The sequence below is a fragment of the Vidua chalybeata genome, unplaced genomic scaffold, assembly GCF_026979565.1.
Source record: "Vidua chalybeata isolate OUT-0048 unplaced genomic scaffold, bVidCha1 merged haplotype W_reject_31, whole genome shotgun sequence".
Classification (NCBI taxonomy): Eukaryota; Metazoa; Chordata; class Aves; order Passeriformes; family Viduidae; genus Vidua; species Vidua chalybeata.
In genome coordinates this window covers 42,670-58,512 of record NW_026530354.1, presented here as the reverse complement: position 1 = coordinate 58,512, position 15,843 = coordinate 42,670, and the positions used below count along the sequence as shown (strand labels likewise).

At 52.6% G+C, this 15,843-nt stretch overlaps 2 protein-coding genes and 1 long non-coding RNA gene across 6 annotated transcripts; 1 reads left to right on the top strand and 2 right to left on the bottom strand.

The window, feature by feature from the left end:
- The first annotated feature begins 115 nt into the window (after positions 1 to 115).
- On the top strand, positions 116 to 4,967 carry LOC128783216 (uncharacterized). 4 transcript variants are annotated; one of them, XM_053933857.1, is made up of 10 exons: positions 172 to 662; positions 913 to 1,002; positions 1,589 to 1,687; positions 2,122 to 2,229; positions 2,489 to 2,560; positions 2,649 to 2,720; positions 2,809 to 2,907; positions 3,350 to 3,457; positions 3,919 to 4,093; positions 4,797 to 4,967. In XM_053933857.1, the coding sequence occupies exons 1-10, from the start codon at positions 527 to 529 to the stop codon at positions 4,819 to 4,821; spliced, it is 984 nt and encodes a 327-aa protein (XP_053789832.1). In that variant the 5' UTR covers positions 172 to 526; the 3' UTR covers positions 4,822 to 4,967. The 4 variants fall into 4 exon arrangements, with proteins under 4 accessions (XP_053789833.1, XP_053789835.1, XP_053789831.1 ...); XM_053933860.1 differs by lacking the exon at positions 3,919 to 4,093 and having other exon boundaries at positions 122 to 662; XM_053933856.1 differs by lacking the exon at positions 4,797 to 4,967 and having other exon boundaries at positions 126 to 662; positions 3,919 to 4,789.
- Positions 4,968 to 5,788: 821 nt separating this feature from the next.
- On the bottom strand, positions 5,789 to 6,218 carry LOC128783226 (uncharacterized). Its single transcript, XR_008429042.1, has 2 exons — positions 6,188 to 6,218; positions 5,789 to 5,903 (listed from the first exon to the last, which is right to left on the bottom strand). It is a non-coding gene; the product is annotated as an uncharacterized LOC128783226 (long non-coding RNA).
- A 4,006-nt stretch (positions 6,219 to 10,224) lies between these two features.
- On the bottom strand, positions 10,225 to 11,276 carry LOC128783222 (serine/threonine-protein kinase pim-1-like). Its single transcript, XM_053933867.1, has 2 exons — positions 11,085 to 11,276; positions 10,225 to 10,797 (listed from the first exon to the last, which is right to left on the bottom strand). The coding sequence occupies exons 1-2, from the start codon at positions 11,257 to 11,259 to the stop codon at positions 10,658 to 10,660; spliced, it is 315 nt and encodes a 104-aa protein (XP_053789842.1). The 5' UTR covers positions 11,260 to 11,276; the 3' UTR covers positions 10,225 to 10,657.
- Between the last annotated feature and the right edge of the window lie 4,567 nt (positions 11,277 to 15,843).

The window sequence follows — 15,843 nt, the reverse complement described above, 5'->3', positions numbered from 1 at the left end:
ATGGAACATCTTTATGTTAAGGTCCTTCTCCATGGAAGAACTCAGACACCGGAGACAAGAAATCCCTGGAGGCAGCCAAACACCTGGACCAGATGCTAAGTGATCTGGAGAGACGCCGTGGTGGGTGCATTTCCCTCAGCCTTCCCCTGGGACTCAGCAGCCGGGGGCTTTCCCTGCACATCTGGACATGCCGTGCCCGGCACAGAGGGAAGGGATCCATGGCAGCCTGGCTGCCCCGCTGCTGCTTTCCTGCCCTGCAGGGCTGTTTCCCAGCCTGGCCTGGCTGCAGCTTCTCCCCAGCCTCTGCAGGAAGGCATTTGGCACCAGCTGGCAGGGAGCCCAACCTGCACCATGGGCCCGAGATGCCTGCAATTTCCCGGTCTCCGGGTAGATCAGGAATGGCACCTGTTTGTAGAAGGGAGTGGCCTGGCCAATCCCAAAAGTTTTGATGATTTCCTGAACCATGAGTTTGTCCAGTATTGCCTCTTGAAGATGCCATCTCCCAGAAGGGGAACGGCTCCATCTAATGCAGCTGTGCCTCTTCCTGTCTCCAGAGATGAAGCGAAAGGCTGTGCTGAAGGCAGCATTTCCTGGAGGAAGCAGTGGCCCATTGGCAGCCCCTGCTGCAGGAAGTGAGGCGATGCCAGGCACAGTCACAGGAGGTAATTGCTGAGGCTTGAGCTGCTGTGTGGCAGTACCTGCCCTCCAGGGATGTTGCACAGGGCCTGCAAAGAGTGTGGAGAGTGGCCAGGAGCCAGCCCAGAGCTCCCCAGGCCCCTAGGCAGCTTTGGCCATGGCCATGGAAATTTGGCCCCCACAGCCTTACCCGACCCCCTTGCAGTGCCCAGTTCCCAAAGGCACAGGGGGATCCCAGCAGACCAGGAAATGGTTCTGATCTCTGATCCCTTCTAGCTTGGGATGGCGACATGGCTCATCCAGATGCCCTATTGGATGACAGCTTGGAGAATTCTCTTGGAGAGATTCTCTTGGAGAATGCTGGAGGCAAGTTTTCTGTGTGCCTTTCCTGAGAGAATAATCAGTGCCTCATGAGCCATTTCCCTTAGCAGCATCACAGGGTTGAAAGATTCTGGAAAACTTGCCCGGCTCCATTCTGGATCCCTGAGGGATCCCACAGAATGGCTGTCAGTGGCAGGAAGGAGCATTTAGCTGTCCATCTTCCTTCCGTGTGCAATTCCAGTGTGCGCTTCCATGTGCTCTGTGCAGCCACGGAGAAGAGCAGAGAGGGAAGGGGCCGGGCCCAGGGCTGTGCCCCGGGGCTGTGCCTTTTGCAGCTCCTTTGCCGGCCCCGGGGTGCCTGAGCTGCTCCTGCTGCTGCTGCCAAGCCCTGGCCCTGCCTGGGGCTGGGTTTAGAGCTGCTGGCAGCTCCAGGGAATCCTTTCTCCCCCGTGGACGGCCCTGCAAGGGGCTCCTTCCATGCCAGTGTGGGGCCACCGCAGGCACGTGGTCCCCCTGGCCCTGCTCCTGAGTGGAAGGCAGAGCTGAGGGAGTGCTTTGGAGGGCACCAATCACCCAGGGGCACTCACTGCCACTCTGGCCTGAGGGGGACATGGAACATCTTTATGTTAAGGTCCTTCTCCATGGAAGAACTCAGACACTGGAGACAAGAAATCCCTGGAGGCAGCCAAACATCTGGACCAGATGCTGAGTGATCTGGAGAGACGCCGTGGTGGGTGCATTTCCCTCAGCCTTCCCCTGGGACTCAGCAGCCGGGGGCTTTCCCTGCACATCTGGACACGCCGTGCCCGGCACAGAGGGAAGGGATCCACGGCAGCCTGGCTGCCCCGCTGCTGCTTTCCTGCCCTGCAGGGCTGTTTCCCAGCCTGGCCTGGCTGCAGCTTCTCCCCAGCCTCTGCAGGAAGGCATTTGGCACCAGCTGGCAGGGAGCCCAACCTGCACCATGGGCCCGAGATGCCTGCAATTTCCCGGTCTCCGGGTAGATCAGGAATGGCACCTGTTTGTAGAAGGGAGTGGCCTGGCCAATCCCAAAAGTTTTGATGATTTCCTGAACCATGAGTTTGTCCAGTATTGCCTCTTGAAGATGCCATCTCCCAGAAGGGGAACGGCTCCATCTAATGCAGCTGTGCCTCTTCCTGTCTCCAGAGATGAAGCGAAAGGCTGTGCTGAAGGCAGCATTTCCTGGAGGAAGCAGTGGCCCATTGGCAGCCCCTGCTGCAGGAAGTGAGGCGATGCCAGGCACAGTCACAGGAGGTAATTGCTGAGGCTTGAGCTGCCATCTCTGCTGTGTGGCAGTACCTGCCCTCCAGGGATGTTGCACAGGGCCTGCAAAGAGTGTGGAGAGTGGCCAGGAGCCAGCCCAGAGCTCCCCAGGCCCCTGGGCAGCTTTGGCCATGGCCATGGAAATTTGGCCCCCACAGCCTTACCCGACCCCCTTGCAGTGCCCAGTTCCCAAAGGCACAGGGGGATCCCAGCAGACCAGGAAATGGTTCTGATCTCTGATCCCTTCTAGATGAGCATGCTAGCAAGGCTTCTCCAGCAGCTGGGATGGAAGATGGTTTGGAACCCTTGGGAGATTCTGCAGGTAACTTCTCAACTTGCCCTCAGTGAATAATCACTGACAACCTGGCAGGAAGCAGGTGACAGAAGCTCCTGTGCCTGTTGAGTTACAGGTGTGTCTGCAGGGAGGACTTTTCAGGCTCCTTTCCTGGTTGCTGCGCACAAGCCCGGCTCCCATCGCAGGGGTGAGTTGTGTGTCCCTGCTGACCCCACAGGCTGAGCCCTGCTTTTGTGGGATCCATTCCAGGGGAAATGGACATGCATTCTCTTAAGGTCCGCCGAGAGGGAGGAACAGATCTACTAAACACATGAAGTCCCTGGAGGCATCCCAACACATGGACCAGATGCTGAGTGATCTGGAGAGACGCCGTGGTGGGTGCATTTCCCTCAGCCTTCCCCTGGGACTCAGCAGCCGGGGGCTTTCCCTGCACATCTGGACACGCCGTGCCCGGCACAGAGGGAAGGGATCCATGGCAGCCTGGCTGCCCCGCTGCTGCTTTCCTGCCCTGCAGGGCTGTTTTCCAGCCTGGCCTGGCTGCAGCTTCTCCCCAGCCTCTGCAGGAAGGCATTTGGCATCAGCTGGCAGGGAGCCCAAACTGCACCACGGGCCTGCAATCCCCTGCAATTTCCCGGTCTCCGGGTAGATCAGGAGTGGCACCTGTTTGGAGAAGGGAGGGCCCTGTGGCAGCCCCAAGAGCCGTGGCCTTTTCCTGATCCTTATCCATGTCTTTGAAAAGTAGAACTTGCTGAAGATGCCATCTCTCCAATGGGGAAGGGTTCCACCTGATCCAGCTGTCCCTTTTCCTTTCTCCAGAGATGGACCAAAGGGCTTTGCTGAAGGCAGCACTTCCTGAAGGAAGCCGTGGCTCCGTGCCAGCCCCCGATACACGAAGGGAGGAGATGCCAGACAGTGCCACAGAAGGTGATTGCTGTGCCAGGCTCAGCCAGGCTGAGCAATCCTGCTGGGGTCCCTCCGTGGGAGACATGTCCCAAAACCTGGGAGTGGCTGCACGGGGTGCCCATGGTGGGGAAAGGGCAGAGAGGGAGAGCAAGGCTCCCGTGTGTCCTGACAGGGCCTGACTCTGTCCCCTGGGGCTGGGGGAGCTGTCCCAGGGCAGGGAGGGCCAGGGCTGGCAGGGGCTGCTCAGGGATGGGTTTGGCCTGTGTCCCTCGAAGCAGCGACTGCCCAAGCAGCTGCGCTGGCCCCGGGCTCTCCTCCCGGCCTGCTGGGCTTTGTTGGGTGGCACAGCCTGTGCCAAGGGGCGGCAAGGGGCCTGCAGGCCCAGCTCTGGGGGAAACAGAGAACGTCCTGGCCGTATCCACCGTGCTGCCAGCTCGGCAGTGCAGCACAGCACGGGCTCACGCTCCCCACTGCTCCCACAGACGTTATCACTGAAACAGGAATATTTGCCCCGGATCCAGTGCGCCTCCCAAGAATTGTCTGCCCCCAGGATGTGCGCAGGTCCTGCATGATAGGCACGGTGGTGACACTGTTCACCGTGCCCCTCGTGCTGATCGGCTGCTATCTTGGCATTCGGAAGCTGTACCAGAGCAGACGGTCAGTTGTTGATTTTTCTCCACAGCTTTCTTGTAACTCTGCTCATAGCATTGGTAGCCTGACTCGTAGTCATGCTGCACTGGAGCTGTGGCCAGTCCGTGGTTGTCCAAAGAACTCTGCTGAGGGCTCTGCTGCTGCCCAGTGCTTTCATTGGCCTCTTCATTGCTGGGCCTTGTCCTGGGGGGCCCGCTGGGGCTGCAGCCAGTGCTGGCTCCCACTGAGGCTGCCAGGCCAAGAGCAGCCCCGGGGGCACAGGGCAGAGGCAGAGCAAGTTCTCAACAGTATTTGGGCCACACAGCTCAGGACAGGACAGTGCTTATTTAGTAGCTCATGTAAAGTTTCATGGTGACAGTGATGTTACCAGACAAGCAAATTTGCTCCAGTTCAGTGTTCACAAAATCCAACCTGATGAAGGTTTGGCTTTGGCCTTGAGGCTTTGCTCTTTGTGTGAGCCCTGTTCTGGATTGATTCCCACTCAGTCTTGGAGCCTGTTTTGGGTCAAGGCTCATCCCGGCCCTGACCCTTGGCAGTTCTGGGCTCAAAGGCACCGCCGAGGCCGCACTGCACGTGACTGGGCTTCAGGGCTCCATTAGCAAAGGGCTTTGAGAAGTTTAAATTACTGTATTCTTACTCTTTGGTTTTCTTTATGCAATTCCTTCCCTTTTTTTAAACTTAATTTTAAAAAAACCAAATTCTTTTCCAGTGCTTTTTCCAGTTATTTGAGATAGTGAATGATGGCTGGACCATCGAGGATCTCGTCTCGACGGTGGTAGCTCTATTCCCCTTCCTCTCTTTTCTCTCTATTTCCCTTTTCTGTCCCTTCTATCGCATTTGCTGTTGGTACCTAAATAAAGATGCATTTGTTGTGATTCAAGTGATGGTCCCTTGCCATTTGCAGTTTTGCACTTTTGGGATCGGTTAACAAACCATCACAAACACCCCGCAAGAGTGGATCGTGACCGGTTGTGGGGGATCCTTCGCTCTCTTGGATGGGGGAGGGAGCAGGGAAATGGAATCAAGATGAGACAGGGATCAGCCAGCCCCACGCCAGGCAGCGTTTTCTCCTCTGAGAGCTCCTCTGAGCTGAGCGAGCTGGTGAAGCCTGCGGAGCAAATGAGAGCCGGGACTGAGGGAAAGGCTGGCTGGGAAGGAGTCAGATAAACCCGTGTGGGCATTTCCTTTCCAAGGGGCTCCTGGGGAGACAAAGGAGACAAGAAGGATTCCCCACCTCACGACATCTCCTTTTTCCCTTCAGTAGCCCTATTGCAGCCACTGCTTACAAGAGTTTACTTTATCCCCTTGATGCCAGGGAGCACCAAAACTTGAACCTTGCTCGAGTCCAGCCCTGCCTGCCTGTCACCGAGCAGAGGGGAAAGATGCAGAACCTGGGCAGGGGTTGAGCCAAATTGGCATTTTGCCACTTGTGATTTCCTCCCAGCTTTTGCAGCAGGGAGACAACCCCATCGCTGCAAACCACTCCCTTTTGCAAGGCACACGTGGACCTCGCTGGAAGCTCAGGGCTCTTGAAGGGGCTGCTGCAGTTGGCAACAGGAGCTGTTGTTGAACTTTTCACATTGCTTAACCCCCCCTGCCAAATGCCATCAAGTGGCTGAGGAAGGACACAAAAAGATTACCCTGGAGGAAGGGAGGCCAAAAGCTTGGAAAAGGATGAAAGAAATGCTCTGATCATGACGATGACAAAAAAATAGAACGATTTCTTTTTGACAGCAAATGAACACCCGCCGCCCTCCAGCCCTCCCAGCCTGGCAGGCCGAGCGGAGCCGTTTCCATGGCATGAGGTGCTGGCAGCCTGCGGAGAGAAACCAGAGAGCCACGGTCAGTCACAGAAGGCTCCTGTGCCCTGTCCTGCCATGGCCTGTGCCCGGGCCAGGCTGCTGGCTGTGCTCAGAGCCCAAACCTCCCGAGCCATTCTCTGTTTCGAGAGAAGGGCAGCGTGGCAGGCCACGTTCCACCTCCTCCGCTTCAGCACAGCACAGCAGCCTCCTCAGCAGCTGCAAGGGCGGGATGCCCGTGTGCCCGCTGCCCTCTGCCCGAAGCCCTTCTGCCAGCCCAGCTGTGGAGCCGGGTACCCACCTCTGCAGACCTGCTGCCAGGAGAGGAGCCGAGGTCCTCGTCCTTCTTGAAGGGGATGTCCCTGCAGACCGTGGCCCCTGGGGTAGCACTGGCACTGGATGTGCTCCACAGACGGTGCAGGCGCTTCCCCGTCCAGTCCGGGCACCAGGTGTAATCTTCCTGGGAAAATAAAGAACAATTGCATGAAAGTCAATTCAAAACAAGACCTGGAAACAAGAAAAACCTACACAGCCTGTCACCGTTTCAGGGGCCTGAGGAGGGTCTGACCACTCCATGCGAGAATGAAACCTGTCCATGGGTGGGGAAAAACCCCACCTTTCCCGCCCATAAACGCACCCCTTCCTCGAGGGCCTGCAAAGCAGACCAGCTGGGGCACGGCTTCGGAACCCGTCCCCCTCTGCTGCCCCCATCCACATGGATGGATGTTTTGTCAGGCTGGCTGTCCCCGCCCCAGCCCGTGCCAGGCTGGCTGGCAGAAGCTGTCAGCAAGGCCAGGAGCCGGCTCCCCTTCCACAACATCCGTCCCCTGTCCCACCAAAAAGCATCTTGGCCGCCGGGGGAAAAAATTAATATTCCCCAGCGCCGCCGAGCGGGGAACCTGCGGCGCGTGGCCAGGCCGAGCCCTGCCATGCCTGGAAGCACGAGCATCCCCCCGCCCCTGCGCCGGCTGGGGACTCATCTTGATTTCATCGGGGCGCAGAGCGTGTCCTCCAGGAAGGGGCCGCAGCCAAAGCCGGTCGGCTTTGCCCCGCCAGCTGTCGGAGAAGCGCCGCGGGAGACAAGACTCATGATATCATGATCATCAAGTCTCAGTTTATTGCAACAAATTACAAAGTTTATATATACTTGTTAATTAGTTCATGCATATTGCAAAAGCCAAGCTCATGATTGGTTGCTGTGTGATTTGTGCATCTGCCTTGTTCGGTTGCTCTTGCTGTTCTTGTGATTGATACTTTTTGGTTCTTCTCCATCTATTTCTGCATACCAAGCAGTTTTCAGCATTCTGATTCTTGCAAACTCTGATTTCTACATATCCTGATTTCTATACCCAGGGTCATGCTGACCGTTGCAGCAGTCACGTAGCCCCTCATACTTTGACCAATTTTACAGTTTCATGTCCCTTGCTGTTTAACCATTCTTCTGCCAAGCTCTCTACACTTCCCCTGTTTTCTTTTTGCACAACAAGGTGTGCATTCAGCATTTTCTGCAAAAGTTGTTATAGAAAGTGCTGCAGACGCCTGTCTCCCTTCAATCTCAACAGTCAGCACCGGGGTACGGCTCGCAAGTGTCATCCCGCCAATACCGCTCACCGTGGTTGCTGCAGGCTGAGTGGGCCAAGACGCAGGCCAATGACCTGGATCGATGACGCTAGTATCTGCACCCGTATCTAAAAGTCCTTTAAGCACAATGCTATGTCCTTGATGAATCAGGCGGCAAGATTTTTTGGGGCGGGTGTTAAGGTCTAGGGTAAGCAATGCAAGACCTCCTGTCGAACCAAATCCTTCCGGGGTTCTAGGGACCTGGGACATAGGTTCCAATCCCTTGGTCATTTGTGGGAGTGGGATTAGCTGAGCAATTCTTTGACCTTTTGGTACCGTCACCGGGGGATATGACATATGAGCGATGATCATCATTTCACCGCAACAATCGGCATCGATGATTCCTGGTTCCACAAAGAGGCCTAATATAGCGGCTGAAGAGCGGCCAATAATGCGTCCTCCCATAGTTTGTCCGTGTATTTGTAGGGGGCCATGAATTCCCGTTGGAATCTTATATGGTTTTGAGGTCAAGAGATCAGTCTCTACTGCGGCTGCCAAGTCCAAGCCGAGGCTCCCGCAGGTGGCAGGTTGGAGTTGCTGGGAGGTTTCGCTCCTGCAGCTGCCATTTGTGTCCCGGCGCGGCCGCTGTTCGCGCTGCTCTGGGAGTTTCCCTGCTTCTTTCGGCATGCATTGGAGTTGTGGGTATTTGATTGGCATCTGCGGTACCAAACTCCTGTCGCTCCGCATTCTTTTCGAATGTGACCTAAGTTTCCACAGCGGTAGCATCTTGTTCGTGCCTCTCCAGTAGTGTTAGAACGGGGGCGCGCACCTGCAGCTTGAAGGGGAGCAAGGGCTGCTAAAACCTGATTTTGAGAGCTTATTGCTTGTTCCCGTAACCCCTGTCCTATTTCTTGTAAAGCATTAACTATTAATGCCTGAGACCCAACTGGCACTGAAGCAGCCTTCTCTAACAATGCTTGGACGGTCCAATCCCCAGGAAAGGAAGTAATCAAATTTCTGGTTGTAGAATTGCTATTCTGCAGTATACACTGTTTAAGTAGGGCATCCTGCATATGATCGGCCACCCCTGCTTTGGACAATGCTTCCATTATCTTATCCATGAAGGTGCCAAGAGGCTCCTCTCTACCTTGTTTAATCCCCATATACATTGGGACTCCACACGGGGTTTTGACCTTGTCTATCGCTCTTCTTGCTACTATTGTGGCTTCCCTTAATTTGTCAGGTCCTAGGGCAGCCTGTTGTTCCAGACGTACATGGGCACCCTCTCCCAGAAGCTCGGCTACAGTAAGTCCTGCTAAAGGGTCGCCCTGAGCCCTAGGTAAATTGGCGCTTCTTACCGCTTCCTCTCTCCAGCGTGCCTCAAAAAGTAAGCGTTGATGCGGGGTAAAAATCAATTTGGCCATTCCCCTAACATCGGACGGTAATAAGGTATGAGCATTAAAAATAAAATCAAGCATTTGCCTAGCGGGCTCACTGGTAATACCATAGCTCTCCACAGTGGCACGCAGCTGTGTTACAATTTTCCAGTCAAGGCTCTGGACCTGCGCAGTGTACCCCCCTTGAGCATTTGGCGTAAATATCACTGAAAAAGCAAGGGTTTCCTGTGCTGCCGTGAAGAGCTCAGCGTCCCCCGTCTGCATACCCTCCCGTGCGACAGCAGCCCATACCTCACGTCTCTCTTTAGCCATGGCCTCCGCGAGGTCAGATTCTGCCCCAGGGACAGGCTCCTGGCCGGGAGACGGAGGATGTTGCAGGGCGGGTGCTACAGTAACGTTTTGTATGCCTGGAGGGGGACGCGGCGGTGGGGGTAAAGGGGGAGCTGACGGTCGCACTTCAATGTCACCAGTGTCTGTGGGAGGTACAGGCATTGCAGAAGCAGAGATGGGGACGGGAAAGTTTGTGAGAACCGGAGGATTTGGCTCACTGGAGAGAAGCGAGGGTTCATATTCCTTATTTTTCTCCTGAGCTGTTCGTACCCCTTCCACCGCCCTTTTTTCTGCCTGACACATCAACAATTCGTTATGGACCACTCTCCAAAGTTTACTCATTTTCTTGCCCGGTTTATCATCATCTAACACTAATTCCCACAACTTATCCCCATATCTTCTCCATTCTGAAAGTTCATGAACAGTATGGGGGTTTACAAAAAAGCCATAAGAATGAGCATGATGTAAGAGCGAAGGGAGATCCTTATCTAAGTCAATCCCCCTAACCTGTCTTTTTCTGAGAAAAGTACTAAATAAATCATATGCTGCTTGCCTGTCCATGGTTGCGTCGGTACCGTTGCTGGCCCCTTCAAGCTTCGGCAGCATGTATCAGCTGAGCCCACCGCTGCGGTCACTCAGGGTGCGGAGCAAAAACTGGCAGCTCTGTCGCCGTCCTTCCAGCTGCAGGACCCGAACCCAACGGAGCACCTCTCCCGCCTTTGCCTCAGATCACGTCGGGGTCACCATTTGTCGGAGAAGCGCCGCGGGAGACAAGACTCATGATATCATGATCATCAAGTCTCAGTTTATTGCAACAAATTACAAAGTTTATATATACTTGTTAATTAGTTCATGCATATTGCAAAAGCCAAGCTCATGATTGGTTGCTGTGTGATTTGTGCATCTGCCTTGTTCGGTTGCTCTTGCTGTTCTTGTGATTGATACTTTTTGGTTCTTCTCCATCTATTTCTACATACCAAGCAGTTTTCAGCATTCTGATTCTTGCAAACTCTGATTTCTACATATCCTGATTTCTATACCCACGGTCATGCTGACCGTTGCAGCAGTCACGTAGCCCCTCATACTTTGACCAATTTTACAGTTTCATGTCCCTTGCTGTTTAACCATTCTTCTGCCAAGCTCTCTACAGCCAGCGGCCAGCTCCAGGATGGTGTTCCCAGCTCCACGTGGTGCTCCAGAAGAACACGCCAGCTGTGCCTCGGCTTGCGGGGACATCCCGATGCCATTGAGCTGCAGGGGGATGTTTCCCCTGTTCCAGTCCGTGGCACCTTCACCGCACTGCCACCACTTCTCCAGTGGCACGGGGAGCACTGAGCCGCTCCCTCCACAACTCGCCGGGGACCAGCGGAAGCATCTCCTCGGCTGCGCTCTCTCCTCCGTGCTGCGGCCGCAGGGAAACGCTCTGGGGTTTTCTTGGAGTGCCACCAGACACATGCAGCTGGTACTTGCTGGGCTCCTGGATCCTACTGAGCACAGGGATGGATCTCTGCTGTCTCCTGGGCCAGGCAGGGCTCCTGCAGCCAAGAATGCTCAAAAAGGTCTTCCAGTGATGGCCTGTCTGCGGGGTCCATGGATAAACACCACCTGATGAGGTGCTGGCACTCTGCAGAGAGAAACCAGAAACCGCCACTCAGCGGGACAAGGCTCCTGTCCATGCTCTCCCACATTCCACGGTGCCCAGGCCACACTAGGAGTGCTCGGAGATGCAGCCAAAAGCTTCCCATCGATCCTCCCTTCCGGAGGAGAGCAGCACAGAGGCACACGTGCCACCTCCTCCAGCTAAGCCCAGGAGATCAACCGCCTCACTAGCTGCCAGAGCAGGACGCTGATGTGCCAGCTGCCCCCTCCCAGCCCCGTTCCTCCTCCCGAGCCTTGAAGGCGCAGCCCCACCTTGAGACACCCGGGGCGGGAAGAAGAGCTGGCCCCGGACGATGTCCTCGTTTGTGTGGAAAGGAAGGTGCCCGCAGACCAGGTGATAGAGCAGGATGCCCAGGGACCAGATGGTGGCTGGCTGGCCATGGTAGCAGCCAAAGAGGATCCACTCCGGTGGGCTGTACTCCGGCATTCCTATGGGACACGGGCACAGTTCATCAGGCCGATGCTGCTCCCTCCCTCCCTCCCTCCCTCCCAGCCCGCCCCCGTTCCACAACAGCCAGCCCCTGCCCCGCCGAAAAGCAACTTGGCTGCAGCCGGCTGAAGGAGGATTCTGCACCCTCCCCTCCCTCTCTCCCTCTTCCCCCTCTGCCAGCCAAGGTGTAAGAGCCCGTCTGAAGCCCCTCATTTTCCATTCTGCCTTCCGATTGCCACGAGAAAGAATCCCTTCCTCCACTGCAGTTCCGGCTTAGAACAGGACACAGCGCAGGTGCAACCACTGAACCGTCACGCTGGCTGTTCCGAACAAGGCCTGGCAAGAACTTGGCAAGGACTTGGCAAGGACTTGGCAAAGACCTGACATGGACCCAGCACGGGACAGCCTGATGCGCAGTCTGCTTCTAATCTCCGTTCTTAAGCCAAATGAACTTTTGGGGTGACTCCCGTGGTCCTTCATTGAAGACCCCTCATCTGCCTCGTTACCACTGTGACAAACAAAGAATGAGAACCCTCCTCCCAAGGACTGAGACTGAGACCCCTGCTATAGGGAGGAGGGGAAATTGGTGGTCTGACCACCAACATGACCTGTTTCCCTTCAGTAATTTTAATGGACTTATTCTTCATTGTATTCGTCTTGCTTTGGTGGTTTCTGTGGACTCACCTGTTCCCGTGTGGCGATCACAATGGACTTTCATTGCTACACTTGTTCCCCCCTCTTTCCTCTGTGGACTATAACTGGTCCCCCGAGTCGACCAAAACTTCGGAGACTTCCCCGACACGACAGACGGATCCCCATCGTCCGGACCACTGAGGATCTCGCCTGTGTTGGTAGCTATTCCCATACCCCTCTTCTCTCTCTCTCTCTCTCTCTCTCTCTCTCTCTCTATCCTTTTATCTCCTTTCCGATCCCCACTATTGCATTTACTGTTTTGGCCCCTAATAAAGGTGCATTTGTTGTGATTAACTGATAGTCCCTTGTTGTTTGCCTTTTTTGCACTTTTGGGATCGGTGAAAAGAACCATCACGACATCCCGCAATAAGCGGATCGTGACATTAAAATTGGCGTCACGGACAGGAATTCTGTCTAGACAGAAGGGTTGCAGCTGAAAAGGCACCCACACTGTCTTTGGGAATTCACAAAGGATCCCCTAGTGCAAAAGGCGGGACTCTGTTGTTTTGTTGTTGTTGTGTGTATCTGGTCTGGGAAGGAAGGGACAACTTGAAGCAACTAAGCAGAGCCTCCCAGGCAGATTATTGTCCTTTCACCCACCCTGGGAAGCGAAGGGCGACACAGCGAGGGCTGTGTAGTTTTGTGGAACTTAAGTTTGTACCTCCCTGTCGTGGTTTTGGTCCCTTCACAAAATGAGTGACAATCTTAGCCTTGAAATTAAAGCTGAATTTCATGCACTACTAGCCAAACACAATGCCAAACCTTCTACGGAAGGAGAAAAATGGGCACAGAGTAATTGGTTGAACTTAGAAAATGTTATTGATAGAGTGTGTTCATTACAACATGAAACAAAATTCAAACTGGGCAAAAATAAAACTATCTTATGCTCAGGTTTGGGAGCTTGTCTTATGGCAGCTATAGAAAATCGCTTTGAGCGAAGAAGTGAGGAACATGCTATAATAGACTCCCTTCAAAATCTAGTTGAAATTTTGCAAAAACAGTTCTATGAAGCAAAAAATGTGATCTATGCATTGCGAGCTGCCTTAACAGAGGAACATATTAACAAATCACATAATGCTGATTCCTCTACAGAGCTTGAGGAGAAGGAAACTCCTCACAAGAAACAAATCTATCCTCATCAAGAACTTGAAGCAGCAAGTAATTGTGGGGAACATTGCTGCCATCACTTGAGACCCTTGATTAAAACAGAGTATAACTATCTCAGTGATGATGATCTCAAACCTCACATCACAACCAAACACATACCACCACAACTAAACACTGCCACCGAGCTAGCTAAGCTTAAAAGGGAATACGGACACCCTCCACATGAATCAGAAACAGAATATGTTTTCCGGGTGTCCCTCACTGGTGGTGATCAAATTCAATTAACTGAACAGGAAGCCAGTGGGTATTGGGGACATGGTGCCTTCTTAACAACAGGAGAGAAAGGTGACACATGGTCCCTGACACAGCGTGCAGCTTTTTGGGCTGGGGGAACAAGCCCCTTGGAAAGGGGAGATCCCATAGCTATAATTAGTACCCCCGATCAACTCTTGGAAAATGTGCACAAAGCTGCTTGCCTGCAAATGACTCACAAAAAGAAATTAATTCCTGACTTTGAATCCCTGATGCAATTACCTGTGAAGCCCAAGATAATGACCCCTTGAATTTGTGGGCTTCCAGAATCACTCAAACCTACAGCAATTCTCCTTCAAAAAACTATAGCAGCTGTATCTCCTGTAGAAAGACCAGACAGATTTCCTAGTAACTGGAACGACCCATTTGTTCCCCTTTATGACTTGTTGAGGAAAGGGGTGAAATGGGATTGGAGTCTTTCTCAGGAGTCAGCATTGCAATTGCTGATTTTTGAAGCAACAGCTCATCAAGCACTGGGCCCTATCCATCCTACAGATCCTTTCCAGGTGGAATGGGGATTTGCCTCCTCAGGGCTGTCAGTACACATATGGCAGCGGGGTCCTGAGGGTCTGACAAGACCTGTTGGTTTTTACTCACGTGGTTCCAAAGATGCTGAGAAAAGATACACTACCTGGGAAAAAGTATTGCTTATGGTTATCTTAGCTTTCATAGAAGTAGAAAAAATTGCACAAAAACAACCAATTGTATTGAGAGGCCCCTTCAAGGTTATTAAGACAGTCACTAGTGGAACTCCCCCTCCTGACGGGGTGGCCCAGAGGGCCTCAGTGAGAAAGTGGTATGCTCAGGTTGAACATTACTGTAACTTCTTCTCAATGACAGAAAGACCTGTAAAAACTTTAGCAATCCAAGAAACTGACAGCTTGGACAAACCTGCCTCTGTAATCAAAGTAACCCCTCCTTTCTGCCCCAAACAATCAGCAAACTCTTGGTTTACTGATGCTTCTGCTAAAGGGAAAGGAAAAGTATGGAAATCTAGGGCAGAAGCCCTCCACTTTTCCTCTGGTGAGCAAATGATTACAGAGGGAGAAGGTAGTGCACACGTTGGGGAGCTGATAGCTGTCTGGAGTATTTTTCAATGAGAAGCACAGAATTCCTCTTTGGTCTGCATCTACACTGACTCCTATGCTCTGTACCAAATGATCCTAATAATCCAGCTCATGACCCTGGCCAGCCTGTTCTGGTGGACCTCTCTTACTATAGGACTAGTAGCACTTGTGCTAAAACCCCCTCTGAATAAATATGCATGGGAAGCCTCTGGTGCTCTAGGGAAAGAGCATTGGACAAATACATGCTGGATAATTCCATCATTCTAACTTTCCTGCCTCTCGGCGGCAGAATTCTCTTGTGTTTACTTTTTCAGAAGAACTCCGAGGGACATGAAGACCACCTAATCCATGATAAAACTGGTAATATTTTTCTGCATCCTACCACAACCCCATGGCCAGAAACCAGCTGAGTAGCCGTGGTCTGAAATAATTGTGGTAGCATGCAGAAAAAAGTGAAAGGATCTCTTTAAGCACAAAAAGGTCTGCACGCACCCAAGCATACAGGATTGTTGGCACAATTTTACACTAACACAGACTGCAGAAGTGGTTTGCTTATGGGAAAAAACACCGAAGGGCTTTCTTTTAAGTTTATAATAAATGCTGTAGCCCAATCTACTACAGTTTATACCACCACCACTACCACCACTTGAGCCCAGCCACCAGTTATGCTTACCCCGAAAATTTTTGAAGTTGGACCATATATAATCAGGAAAACTGGCCAACAACAGATATTATTTAATCCAGCACGGTCTCTTAAACAAGTCAAATTGCTGATGCAAAACAATGTCTCAGAAATACAACCAGCTTGTTCACCCTTTTTGCAAACCTCTTTTCAGGGTTGGACAACCTGGCTGCGACAGTGGAACCCTCCTAAAAACCGGGTGCAAAGAGACATAACTGGTGTAGTGGGAACGGGACTGGGAATCCTAAATAGTATTGATTCAGAAGTATTAATGAATAAATTGGCCTCCACGACTAAAGATTTAACCAAAATACAGCAGCCACTGCAATCGTCCTTATCGGCCTTGGGAACACATCAGTGGTTGCTATCAAACATTCTACCAAATTGGGAAAAGATAAATGTAAATGATAGCAAATTGATAATTAATGCACTTAATGCCACACAAAGCAACGTTTCCTTAGCTCTTAGCTGTATCCAGGCTCAATTATGGATGCAGTCAGTTGCTGCTGCAATTATAAGAGAAGGTGAAGAAGGCACTTTTCCTACTGAAATTAGGAAAATAGTCTGGGACAGTGCCACTGACTTTGAAAGAGATTTCCAATCCTGGTGGAATTTAGTGAATTTTACCTATGACCCTAACACAAACACAGCCACAGCATTTGTGTTGACCATAAGAAATGCCTCGGTGCATTTGATATTCCCTATCATTGCACTAGGATT

Coding starts and splice junctions, on each gene's coding strand:
- LOC128783216 (XM_053933856.1), top strand. CDS start 527: ATGCAGCTGTGCCTCTTCCTGTCTCCAGAGATGAAGCGAAAGGCTGTG. Junction 2,561..2,648: donor ACCCTTGGGAGATTCTGCAG/GTAACTTCTCAA, acceptor GTTGAGTTACAG/GTGTGTCTGCAGGGAGGACT. Junction 2,908..3,349: donor TGATCTGGAGAGACGCCGTG/GTGGGTGCATTT, acceptor TCCTTTCTCCAG/AGATGGACCAAAGGGCTTTG.
- LOC128783222 (XM_053933867.1), bottom strand. CDS start 11,259: ATGCCGGAGTACAGCCCACCGGAGTGGATCCTCTTTGGCTGCTACCAT. Junction 10,798..11,084: donor CCCGCCCCGGGTGTCTCAAG/GTGGGGCTGCGC, acceptor TTCTCTCTGCAG/AGTGCCAGCACCTCATCAGG.